Genomic DNA, 12,770 nt, shown 5'->3' with positions numbered 1-12,770 from the left:
AAAACATAGGGAAAACAATTTCTTAATGGAATTTACATTAGATTTGGATTTGAGATAATTACTTATTTATTTATATAGATGTTAAGACATCAAATAGTATTAAGCTTGATAATCTGTAATTAGGAAAAAAAAATAACATGAAATCATTAAAAAAAATTAATTAAGAAATTGAATAGTTATTCAAAACTAAAATTAAATATTACTTCAGAAATTCTTAAATAATAAAATTCCAAAAGGAATTTCCTTCTTGTTAAATCACATGTTTTAAATATTAGAAATCACTATATATTTTTATTTTTAGATATTTTCTTTTTGATACTAAATTCTTCTTTTTATGATATTGATATGATTTTATAAAATTTATCTAGAAAAACGAAAATAAAATAGATAATATTAGTAATAGAAATTAGTAAAATAGTTTATTCATTAAGGCAAATTTTAAGAAATTAAATTTATATAAAAAAAATTCCTTGTTGTTAAATGACGTGATTTAAATATAATAAATCACTATATACTTTATTATTAAGATACATGTCTTTTTCATACTAAATTCTTTTATGATATTGATATGAGTTTACAAAATTATTCTATATGCCATCAGAGGTTTATAAGGATTATAATGTTGGATTTGTAAAGCTGTTTTTATTTTGATGTTACAAAAACCCTTTAAATTCTATTGGTCCCTAATATTAATTTCATATAGTACATTCCATCTTCAATGAATCGTTGTTCTTTGTAACTCATGAAACAAGATATATTCGGTTTAGTTAGATGCTCATGTTTGGAGAGATAATGTCAAACCTTGAACAGCATAGGCAATGTGTAAGTATGAATACACAATCTTTATGTGTTTGATAACTACACCGGCTCATAAACTCACAAAAATGATGTGTTTTATCATAAAACTTTTGTGTTGCTTGTAAAAAGATTGACAAATATAATGACTGTTTAGCTCTGAGGGCTGAGATCCCCGTGGAAATACATAAACACGCAATTTACACAAAGTAGAAAAAAAAAAAAGAGTAAACAAATCAAACCTCTAAAAATCTGTTTATTTTTCTTGAACAAGTTATAATGTATGGGCCAGCTATGCCAACAAGTATATGCTTATTGATGGGGCTAGCTTTATTAGCCTGATCGATATCATGCCTGATGTGTAAAAACAACTTGCATCTTGTTTGTATGCAAGTTGCAATCTATATAACTGTTAAGTGAAGGTTGCTGGAGGAGAAATATTTTTTTGGTAAGACATGGACTATGTGTTACGGAACAATGAGATAGATAAAGATTTGAGAAGCCTTTCTCTATTCTTTTTAACATCGTGAGTCGGTTGAGTATTTTCCAGCAAAATCGATCTTCGATAACATATATAACACGTGTAAAGAACCGCCTAACACGAATCCAAGATCAAAACGACATAAGAAGTAGGTACACGCCACGTAGTTGGACAAGTGTCATCAACCCTTTCTCGTATTCCACATATATAACAGAGCCATCACCTCACAGATCCTCGGAGAAAACCACACATAGCTTTTCATGTTGTTTATTTCATAACTTCGAGGAGAAAGAGTTTAGATTATTAAATTATAAAACGTGATTTTGTAATCGGTAAGCGTTAGGTAAAAATGGGTTTAGGGAAGAGAGTTATCGTATCTTTGGTACTTATGGCTATTGTAACGAATTGTTGTGTCAAAGCCACCATTGCAGAAGACGTGGCTAAGAGTAAATCATGGACTGATTGGGCCAAGGAGAAGATCGGTCTGAAGCATGAAGAGAACATCCCCACCACTCACACCACCTCAACGGTCGAAGACAACGCTTGGGAAGCGACTGATAAGGCCAAGGACGCTAAGGACGCCGCCAAACGCAAGGCAGAGGAAGCCGTTGGAGCTACTTACGAGACAGCAAAATCGAAAGCAGGCGAAACTATTGGTTCCTTGAAAGACAAGGCATGGCAGAGCTATGATTCAGTAGGTCAAGTTAAAGATGACTTGCCTCGCAAGTCAAAACAAGTTAAAGACAGTTTCTCGGGAGATAATAGCGATAAGTCATGGACTGATTGGGCTAAAGAGAAAATCGGAATCAAACACAACGAAAACTACCCTAACATGGGGGACACGGTGTCAGAGAAGGCTAAAGAAGCAAAGGACGCAGCCACACGCAAAGCGGGAGACGCTAAGGAGAGGTTGGAAGAAACGGTTGAGGCGGCTAAGGAGAAGGCTAGCGATCTGACGAGTGCGGCCAAGGAGAAGGCCGAGAAGTTGAAGGAAGAAGCGGAAAGTGAGAGTAAGAATGCAAAGGAAAAGACTAAAGAACACTACGAGACTGCAAGATCCAAAGCTGAGGAGACTTTGGAGTCTGCGAAAGATAAAGCGTCTCAAAGCTATGACTCAGCTGCTAAGGAATCAGAGCAAGCTAGAGATAACTTGTCGCACAAGTCAAAACGAGTTAAGGATACTAGCTTCAATGAGGAGGATGAGCTCTAGAATGTGGTGGAACAAATTTCAAAGAGGAGTTTGAACGGTTTGTTAGATGGATAGTATGTGTATCGTGTCTGAATCTTTCTTTTCATGTTTCTTTTTTCTCTATTTTTTTTTAAAAATGGTTTCGTAATGTATGTGTTGATCTCTTCTGGTATGCACACATCTTACGTTTCGAGTGAAAAGGCTGGTTGTAATTACGCGGGTTAGTTAGTGGGTTTAACCGGCCCATTTGAGATTAGGAGCATAATCACTTGCGTGACTACAGCACCTTACCGTAGTGTACGCGATAATACAACTCGTTGTTAATCATACTAGTGTTTTTCCGCAGCCGGATAATTTACTTAATTTTTGTTAGACAGATGAATAATATTCTCAATTTAAAGAAATCGGTCCTATGTTTTTGGGAGAATTCTGTTTTATCAATTTATGGTACTGTTATTTATGTTTTTTTTTAGAAAACTATTATTTATGTTTACTTTTATTAAATGGATATTTTCGCAAATACGTAAAGTATGAAGTTTCAATTAAAATCCAAAATACTATTCTATCCTTACTTTATATTATATAAATATAAATAATTATTTAAAGAAATGATTAAAAATTTTATATAGTTTTCGAATTATACGTTTTCAAATTCAAAATCTTTATAAAACTTTTGTTTTTTTTCCAAAATTTTATGTTGCAATTCAAAAAGTCTTTTTGAAACTATTTTTAAAATTTTATTTATTTTTAAAAATCCTAAACTATACACTCCAAAATTCTACCCCTCAAATATAAACTTTGAATCTATATTAGTCAACCCTAAGAATATAAGTGCTTATTTAACTCTTTAAAACTAAAGGTAAGTATAGTTAAATCAAACATGAAAATGATATTAAGAGTCTGATTGTTTAAGGAATTTCTCTTTTTTTTTGATACTTTAGATATATACACTTCCACTAATCACTATTTTGGCAGTAATATATAATCTTTTGAGATTAGTTATCAACTATTTGAAAACTGATTGGCAATAATACAGAGAAATAGGAAATCTCAAAATAGGGTTGAGTATTTTACCCGATATCCGAACCCATATCTGAACCTGACCCAAAAAATCCAAATAGAAATCCGAACCGAAGTAACAAAATACCAAAACTGGTATTAAATTAGGAGAAATTTGATATCTAAACCTAAATGGATATCCGAAAATTACCGAACATATGTATACTTGACACTATATTTCTAATATATACATTTTGTTTAAAAATATTTATATTAATGCTACACATAGTTTAAGATCAGATAACATACATATAATTACAGACAAAATGATTTGCTACTCACTTTAAATGCATGTCAAGCTTCTTGTTTCATCCATTAACAAACATTGCTTCTAAAATTTCAAAACAATAACCAAATTAATGTATTTTAATATACATATAATTTTATCTCCAAATCTAAATCATTCTATCTATTAAAATAAAAATCAGCTAAGTTAAAGATATATTTTAAATTTAAGAAACATAAGCAATAAAGAATTTAGATTTTCTTCAAAATCTAAATATTCGAATCCGGCCTGAAATAACCGAATCCAAACTAAAATTATCTAAACCCGACCAGAAATATAGAAATACTCGAACGGGTTCTATACCCGAAAATCCAAAATATCTGATCCGAACCCGAACGGGTATCCAAACGCCCATCCCTAGCTAGAAGTGTTTATAAGATTATTTGCTAAAAGTCTATTAGTTATAAGAGACTGTATATATTTTACAAAGGTTTTATAAAGTATTTATCAACCAATCCGGAGGCATGCTTTCCAGTTAGTTCACGGCCTGCATCACCAAGTAAAATGAACACAGCCTGGTCGTAATTGTCGTAGACAGGGATCTTATCAAGATACCAGTGCTTAAGAGAAAACAAATAGCAATCCAAGCCAACGATTCATTGAATACTGAGGCATTAAGTTCATTATTTTTTGACCCCGGTTACGTTTTCATTGCTGCATTTAGAGCACAAACAAAGAAGGGCCTTCTGTTGGCCTCTGTTTTGCAATCACTGCAAACGATATAATACCAAGGAGAATCATGGTTAAACATCATCAATTGTCACTATGCACTCAAGAAAGCCTCCTGCATTTGTCAAAAACATAGGGATTTACATTGTTAAGTGATTTGGTTTTTGTGGCTATATACATATTTTATTTTACCTTGGCCGATCCTTGCTTGATATAAGCAAATATTTTTTCCAATTGTCACCGACCCAGCTTTAGTCACCTCCTCCAATGCATTCACTTCCTTAGCAATCTCTGGGTTAGAATTCAACCTGACACAATAAGCAAACCAAAAAGGGTACTTGTGGTCATACCAAATACAAACGAATAAGATATGAACATGTTGCCTCATTAAATACTGACAATTGAAGTAGTCGATTGTGGGTTGAAATCTTTGTCGATGAACACACCTGATGATGACATTGAGCTGAAGGCAAGGGTCCCTGTTGTTTATGGGTCAGACATCAAAACGTGGAATCAGATGGAAAAATAATTTCAAATAAATTATGAAACACTGAATGTTAAGAGAAGCATTGAGCTGGTTCTAGGCTTTATAGTTTTGGTATTTTATACGTTTATTAAACCAACCTGAAATTATACTTGAGAAGGTATACGATTTTGTCAAGTAATCTGCATAACTATGATAATTTTTTTACTGTAACTTTATCAATTGAAAATGAAATTGTTATTTTCATTTTAATCTCAACGGGTCCATCGGCGTTGGCCGGAACCGGTTCGAAAGGTGGAGCTCTTATTGGCTTAGAGTTACAGTAAAAAAATTACAGTAAAAAAATTATCCAACGTCGTTGACACATAAAGCAACCGGAGACTTGCCGGAGGTTTGAACCAATTTCATGCCCATCGATTGTTTTTGGTGAACGGAGGTTGTAGAATTTGGTTTAAAACTTCAACAGATGGGTTTATGTAGTTGGAGAAAGAGAGGAAGTTGAAAGGATATCATTGCTCACGCAGATAGGATTAAAGAAGACGAATGAATGATCAAAAGTGGAGAAACGGAAGAAAATGCAGAAAGTTGTAAGTTGTAACAATGAAGAAGAAGCGAAAGAGACGGAGGAGGCTTGCGACGAAATTAGGTTAAAATGCAATGGAGTTCATATGGACCCATATAGATTTATTTCTAGGGCCGTACTAAATTATTTTTTATTAGGTTTTGAGGACCAATAGAGATTAGTCTAGTTACTATGGGTTCAATCGAAATGTTTTAATGCAACTTTTTTGATGGGTTCAATCGAAATGTTTTAATGCAGTTTTTGAGTAACATGATTGACGTGGCAAAACGACACTTTCTCATTGACAGATTTTTTTTAAGGTGACGTGGACACCTTCTCTGTTGAGTAAATCCAACTTTTATTATTGTTAGATTGACTGCCAGCGTCGCCAAACGACACCGTCTGAGTAGCATGTTGGTAACTTCACTATTTGGAGAAAGACTTGTTGCCTTGTTAAAGGATCAAACAAATTTATCGATTAGATATTTGTATAATTAAGCCGCCCAATTGCTATCATGTTAGTTAAATATGATACTAATTGGAATATGTGGCCACATGGATTAACATAAGATAAAACACGTAGATGATTTATTAACTAAATTTTCGCTTCTAATCGGTTGGCTTGGCTATTTTCCCTTCCAGTGGTCGAGTAGTAGCTGATGAGAAGAAGTGGTTGCTCACTTCACATCAAAAACTTATAATAGCAACTAGATTTTTTACCCGCCCCATGCTATTTGTTTTTATAGATCACTCTCACTGTCTCACATGGGACCGATGGGCACACACATTTTATGAGTTCGCCTGACTCTTCTGAGGTCAAGAATGTCACAATGTGGCTACTCTCATTACATGTCATGTCTTTTTTTTGTTTCCCGTCCTTTGGTGTAATTTTAATTTTTATTGTTGCCTTCTCTATGCAACGTTTTTTGGTACATTTCTAATATTGTTTTTTGTTCGAAGTTACAATTTTGATAGTGTTCATCTTTAATTTTGTTACTAGATCTTTATCCTATGATGAAAAATTTCACAAATAATTTACTAAATATATTGTTAATTTGTAAAAAAAAATTGTATTTAAAATATTTTTGGATTTAAACAATTGTTTTTAATTCAACATGAACCCGCGTCACTGGTTAATCCGGTGATCCGATAATTTGATTTAGACTTTTTAAAATATCCATATTTTAAAAAATTACTAAAACCATAAACTAACCGATTGAAACCAATGGATGACCGATATGTAATGCAATTTGATTTAAATTATTATAGTTCCATAATTTTTCACCTTTTAAACCAAATTTTAAAGTTCATTGTTTTGCAATTGTGTGAAATTAGGACGTTTCTAAACAATTTTTATAGAGAAAATGATAGATATAAAAATAATTAACAACTATAAATATGTCTTGATCATATTACTCCTTTTTATATAGCTTAACTTATTTTATTATAATTTTTTGTGTAATATATCTTGTTAATAATTTATATTATGATCAGTTCAAATTTGTTGTTAACAATTAGTGTTAAGCATTTTTCTATTTATTAAAATATATTTTGAACATTTTCATAATTATTTTTGTTATTATATTTATTGTACAATGTATAATGTTTATATTTTTTATGTAATGGCTATTATTTAATTCTTATGTTATTTAAATAAATGATATAACTATTATTTAGTAAATATAAATAAAATAATATGTTAATTTAATTGATTTATTATTGATTAAAATGTTTTTGTAGTATTTAAATATGTAAAAATAAATTCTATTTATTTTCATTGTTTTATAAATTATTTGAATTTTCTATTATTTAATTTATTTAAATAATTTGAAAGAAAATTGTGAGAAATTATTAAAAAGATGCGTTATAATATTTTATATTGTTTGGCACGATATTAATTATAGTGTTGTTAGGAAACATGAATAGTATTATAAAGAAAGAGGTATATTGTTTGGAAACATGGATAGTAGTTAGTATAAATAAAGAAATATTTGTTGTGATTTAATGTAGGTTTAACTATAAAATAGAATGGTGTTTATTTAAAAAATTACAAAATAAATGTTAGGTTCAACGTAATGATTTTGTTTTAATAATATAGATATTCCAAATAACTTCATTAGTAAATAAATTAGGAATATTTTTATAAAATAATCAAAATTGGTTTAAATATATTATAATATTTTCGTTTATATATATATTATTATATACTTTATATGACATATGCATGATTTAGTATCAGATTATAAATTTTCACTATAATATATGAAAACATGATTCTTATTAATACAAATCTGACATAGTATAGGAATACGACAACAAAATTATACATTAATATTTTTCCTGAAAAAAATATACATTAATGGAATACGTAAATATGTGCTTACTCATTTTTAAAAAAATATATGCATACCTATACATAGAAGAAGCCATGCATATCATCCATTGTCAATGAAGATTACACTATGTGCATAGTTTTAATTAATGGCCTATCATAGTATGTGATAACCTACTATTGTGAAAATTAGTTTACAATAATCGTGAGCAATATTTGGTATTAAGTGGATATCATGTTAACTTAGAATATTAAAAATTTTAGAATAAAAATAGACAGTGGGTTGACGAATCACAAATATAAAACTATGAACCGGTTTAGTCTTTGAATTATTTAATCAGTTTTTATTTAGAAAAATACATTGAGTTATCAATCAGTTTGAATTATTTATAATGCTTCAAATATTATTACATCTCTTGTTGGACTATTTTAAATTGAAATGACAATTTCCAACGGTAGATAAAAAATAGGACTCTAAATTAATAGATTAGATTTTTTAAAAAAATTTAATATTGTTAGACTAACAATATTAATTCTTTTGCAGAAAAAATAACAATATTAAGTTAATGGGTCATTAACAGAACAGAGTTGAAGCAAATCTAAATCTATGGACAATATAGTCCACAAACACCAAACCACAAAAAGGGACACACCAACACATCCTTTGTGAGGCCAAAATGGTTTCTTAAGGGACAAGAAGTTGCACTCGAATACGATGCCAGAAGTAAATACGGTAACCCATTGGTTGATGAGAAATAATTATGCTAAAAATATTTATTAGGTTAGTTATAGTGAAAGGAAAGGTAATGGGGCGGTGGCTTGATAGGGGGAGGTTGAGTTCCATTATTTTTTAGGCACAAGTAACCAATGAACATGGCAAATGAAAGTTTTATCTAAAACCTCTTACTATTTTTTTAAATTTAGAGCTAAATAATAGGGATAATTTGAAAAATACATTATTTATAGTTTTAAATTTGAAAAATACACTTCACTTTTTACTTTTTGAAAACTACACTTTATTAAATGCGAAAATACATTTTTCACCAGATTAATTACTTTGATAAATAAAATATAAATTCAAAAACATAATAAAATAATAATATGCATGTTTAAGATAAATCTAAGATTATAGTTTTTTTTTCAATGGAATATTCTTCGGTTCATCTTTCTATTTAGTAGTATTTCTATTTTTAGTTAACTCATAAATTACTATATATTTTTAGGTTGTTTCCGTTTAGAGTTGTTAAAATCTAAATACAACCAGGAACTTAACGTGCAGATGAATCACAAAAGATTTCTTATATTTATCACTAATTCTCTGTCTAGTTCATCATTTGATGAACTCTTGTGATTTTTGTGTTTTCTCTGATATCATTGCATATGTTTACGGGAAACTCAAATGCCGAAATAAGTTGTAAAATTAAGAAAACCAGAGCCTCTTGTTCTATAACTTGAACACAAAAGCAAAACTAATTTCCGAAAAAAACAACAAGCATAGTTACACACAGTAAATCTAAGTTTCATATCACGAGAGAACCCATTTCTAAATTTATAGAGATAATCTAAGGACATTAATGAAGATATACAAACTTGTGAATAGAGGAAGGAGAAGATGCTTGACAAAAATGGAGAACTAAAACGATTAAAGAGAAGATACATGAGACGTTTGCTTTCTTTAAAAATAAATAAGTTTCAGATATATTTTACTAAGATATTGGATAAGACACTAACAACATTGTTTTAAAACAAAACAAAATTAATCTTATTCTTGTTGAAATTATTAATTTAAATATTTAAATAATTATGGTGACAAAAATATATTATAATAATTTCCGATATTCAGTTTTGATAATTTAATCATTTTATATTTTCAGAAGTGTAGTTTTCAAAAAATTTAAACAATAGAGTAGTTTTCAAATTAAAATCTCAAATAAGTGTATTTTCCAAATTTTCCCTAAATAATAAGAAACAAATTGGATGATATGTTAATTTTAGAAAGAAAAATGTTGATACCACAACGACAAAGCTGTTTGACTAAAGAACCAGAATCAAACACACAAACTCGATGATACACTCTCCGACGAACTCGACGACGTAAGTAAGAAAGTTGAGTTTGTAGAATATAGAGATATGAAGAAGAATACGGAAAAGATAAAAGATGGACACAAGAAATTGTTTACCCAGTGGTTCACCTAGAATGGTTTACGTCCACTGAGGTCTGGAAGAGGCAATCCACTATAATCTCAAGTACAAAGAATATAGAACATCTCTTTCTCTCACAACCAAAGCTGACAAACCATGCTAGGTCTTTTGTTGGACAAAGGAGAAAGAGTACACACGAGCTCCTCTTATATAGTAAGAGTTTATTAGGTTAACCTAGTCAGATTAGGACATTCACCCCTTTCCATAAACCTATTAGGAAATATTCTAAAATACTTGCAACTTCCATAACTCCATAAAAGTAATATTTTCAGGATCCTGCTGGCTTCCATATCTCCATAAAATTAACATTTTCTTTTCCTAACACGACATCTTTGTCTTGGTTTAAGTTACTCAATTTTGTTTGATTTCTATCACCAAATCTTGACGCAGTCTATGACAGATTTTGAATCCCAACAAAAAAATAATAATTTAGAAGTCTTAACTATATAATTTTCGCCGTTAGTGATAAGAATATATTACTGTTGAGTTATTTTATAACTACGTAAATCATGTTGAGATAACCTAAGATATGGCTTTGTCCATTATGCAAAGATACAATAATTGCTTCAATTTTCCAGAAAAACGATTTCTGTGGTTAGAAAAATGAAGAAGAGAGTAAACCACATGGCTGCAATGGTCACACCAGTCAGTCATCAGTTGGTTGGTTAAAGCACGTGCTACTGCCCGATCCTTCATTCTCAGATATCTTAATTTTGTTTACCCTTTCTCGGCCTGCCACATCATCATGTAGCTATGCATAATTTATAAAATAATGTATTCTAACTCTTAGAAAAAATCGAAACCGTATTAAATTTCGTTTTTATTATGTATGGACCATTTAAGTTATTCCCGATAACCACTTGACCATCAAGATTGTATTTTCGTGTGGACACCATTCTTTTCTTCCACCATTTATATGATTGATTTTGTGTGGATCGAGCAGTATGGTACGTTGATTTAATATCTTGTATATTTTGCTTTGATATACTTGGACGAACCATATCTTTTTATTTTAGTTCATTGCTAGCATTAAAAGTATTAAATAGAAAAATTATTCATGCTTAGAACTGGCACTATTTGTAAGACAGACATATAATTCAAATGGTCTAATTTTGCTTTCTATAGTCGGATTGATAATCAACAGTATCTATATGCATTGGAGCTTAGATAGATATATAAAAAACTTTGTATCTGTTGTAAATGAAGTGTTGGAGAAATACTTCTGTTATCATTACTGTCGACCAGAAGGTCCATATATATATAAGGTATTAGACTGTCATAAGGTCATGTTTATCCTAACAAGATAAGGATAAGGATAAACACTATGTTACAGATATACATGGAATATATACTAGATAAACACATAGTCTCTGGTTGTCTTTATCATGTCCCGGATTGGGTCTGCAGTACGGGCTGGTCCATGGTCGATCATCATTTGGTTTATAACACTCCCCCTTGATCGACACATCTGGTACAGGTTCGTTGCATGCTTAATGTTGCCTCATTAAAACCTCTCCTGAAAAACCCCAAAACCAATGTGGCAAAATGGAAAACCAAGGATAGGAAAAAGAGTACAACACATGAACTCTCCCAGATGAATTCATCACTGTAGTAGACGCATTCCCATCTGGTATCCGAGTCTTCTTGAACGTTGAAGTTGCCTATGACTTGGTGAAGATGATCAGCTGGATTCTCCTTGAATGAACTTGTAAGTCTTGGACGTTGGTATGTCTTTTGAAACTCCATTAAGATGTGGTCAGGTAGATCTTTGCTGCTGATCACTCCATGTCTTGATTGAACTGATGGTGCTTCAAACGGTGCTCGGATGGACTTTATAATCTGCAATAAAACTTTACTTACATGTCCTTTTTCATGTCCCACGGATTCTCTTTGGTTATATGGCTTTCCCAAAACGTGGACATTCAATATATATTGAGTCATAGACCCAGAACACATACGAACAACTTTACTTCATATCTTTCGTTCATTCGGACTTATATCTCTTCGTATGTGTCAATGACTTTATCCATTGTAACCAATCAAACTTGATTTTCTGTAGTAGCATCCACCATATAGGAGCATATCTCTTTATAAATTGTTCCTTGGTCCTTGTGAGTATCCTTGTGTAATCAAGCTATACTTGAACGTTATTTAGAAGGAACATGGACACACTATACCATGTGGTCATGTCCTTTAACCTCACGGAATTTCTTATCTCACAAGATCCATTCACTGGTTTCTTTCTTAGGTGGCTTTTCTATATGTACATGGTTACTACGCCCATCTGTCTTATAATTACTTTGAATTCTTTGAACACCCCACGTCCCTATATAGGTTTTATGAGTACTCTACGTGGGTTCATGATCCTCAGGTTATATCTTTCAAATCCCAAGTACTAATATCTTTTATGAGCTCTTATGTATGTAAATACATCTTTGGTGTTAACACTCTTTATCTTTAGTTTCATACTGTTCCACACATGATCTAATTAGATTTTGAGATCTTATTATCCAAGACCTTTATACCTTGCAGTTTGGCGTCCCAAACTACATGGTCTGGTACCTTAGATGTGTGGTTGCGCAACCTTATTTCTCTATCTGAACTGGTTTCTCTTATGAACTCGGATTTGTACGATTCTGAGCACCTTTCATTACTTTCCGAGGTTCCTTATTATTTGGAACTTATTTGTCTATCTCTAATAGACATTATAG

The 12,770-nt window shown here is 31.0% G+C and overlaps 1 protein-coding gene and 1 long non-coding RNA gene across 2 annotated transcripts; one reads left to right on the top strand and one right to left on the bottom strand.

Annotated features, from left to right (window-relative positions):
* The first annotated feature begins 1,546 nt into the window (after window positions 1-1,546).
* LOC106333530 (late embryogenesis abundant protein, group 3-like) lies at window positions 1,547-2,512 on the top strand. The gene has a single exon (XM_013771965.1). The coding sequence runs from the start codon at window positions 1,626-1,628 to the stop codon at window positions 2,484-2,486; it is 861 nt and encodes a 286-aa protein (XP_013627419.1). The 5' UTR covers window positions 1,547-1,625; the 3' UTR covers window positions 2,487-2,512.
* A 1,723-nt stretch (window positions 2,513-4,235) lies between these two features.
* On the bottom strand, window positions 4,236-5,104 carry LOC106333580. The gene is made up of 3 exons (XR_001268419.1): window positions 4,879-5,104; window positions 4,672-4,787; window positions 4,236-4,594 (listed from the first exon to the last, which is right to left on the bottom strand). It is a non-coding gene; the product is annotated as an uncharacterized LOC106333580 (long non-coding RNA).
* Between the last annotated feature and the right edge of the window lie 7,666 nt (window positions 5,105-12,770).

The sequence above is a fragment of the Brassica oleracea genome, chromosome C3, assembly GCF_000695525.1.
Source record: "Brassica oleracea var. oleracea cultivar TO1000 chromosome C3, BOL, whole genome shotgun sequence".
Lineage (NCBI taxonomy): Eukaryota > Viridiplantae > Streptophyta > Magnoliopsida > Brassicales > Brassicaceae > Brassica > Brassica oleracea.
Note: the sequence above shows the minus strand (reverse complement) of the source record. Positions and strands in the feature narration are given on the sequence as shown.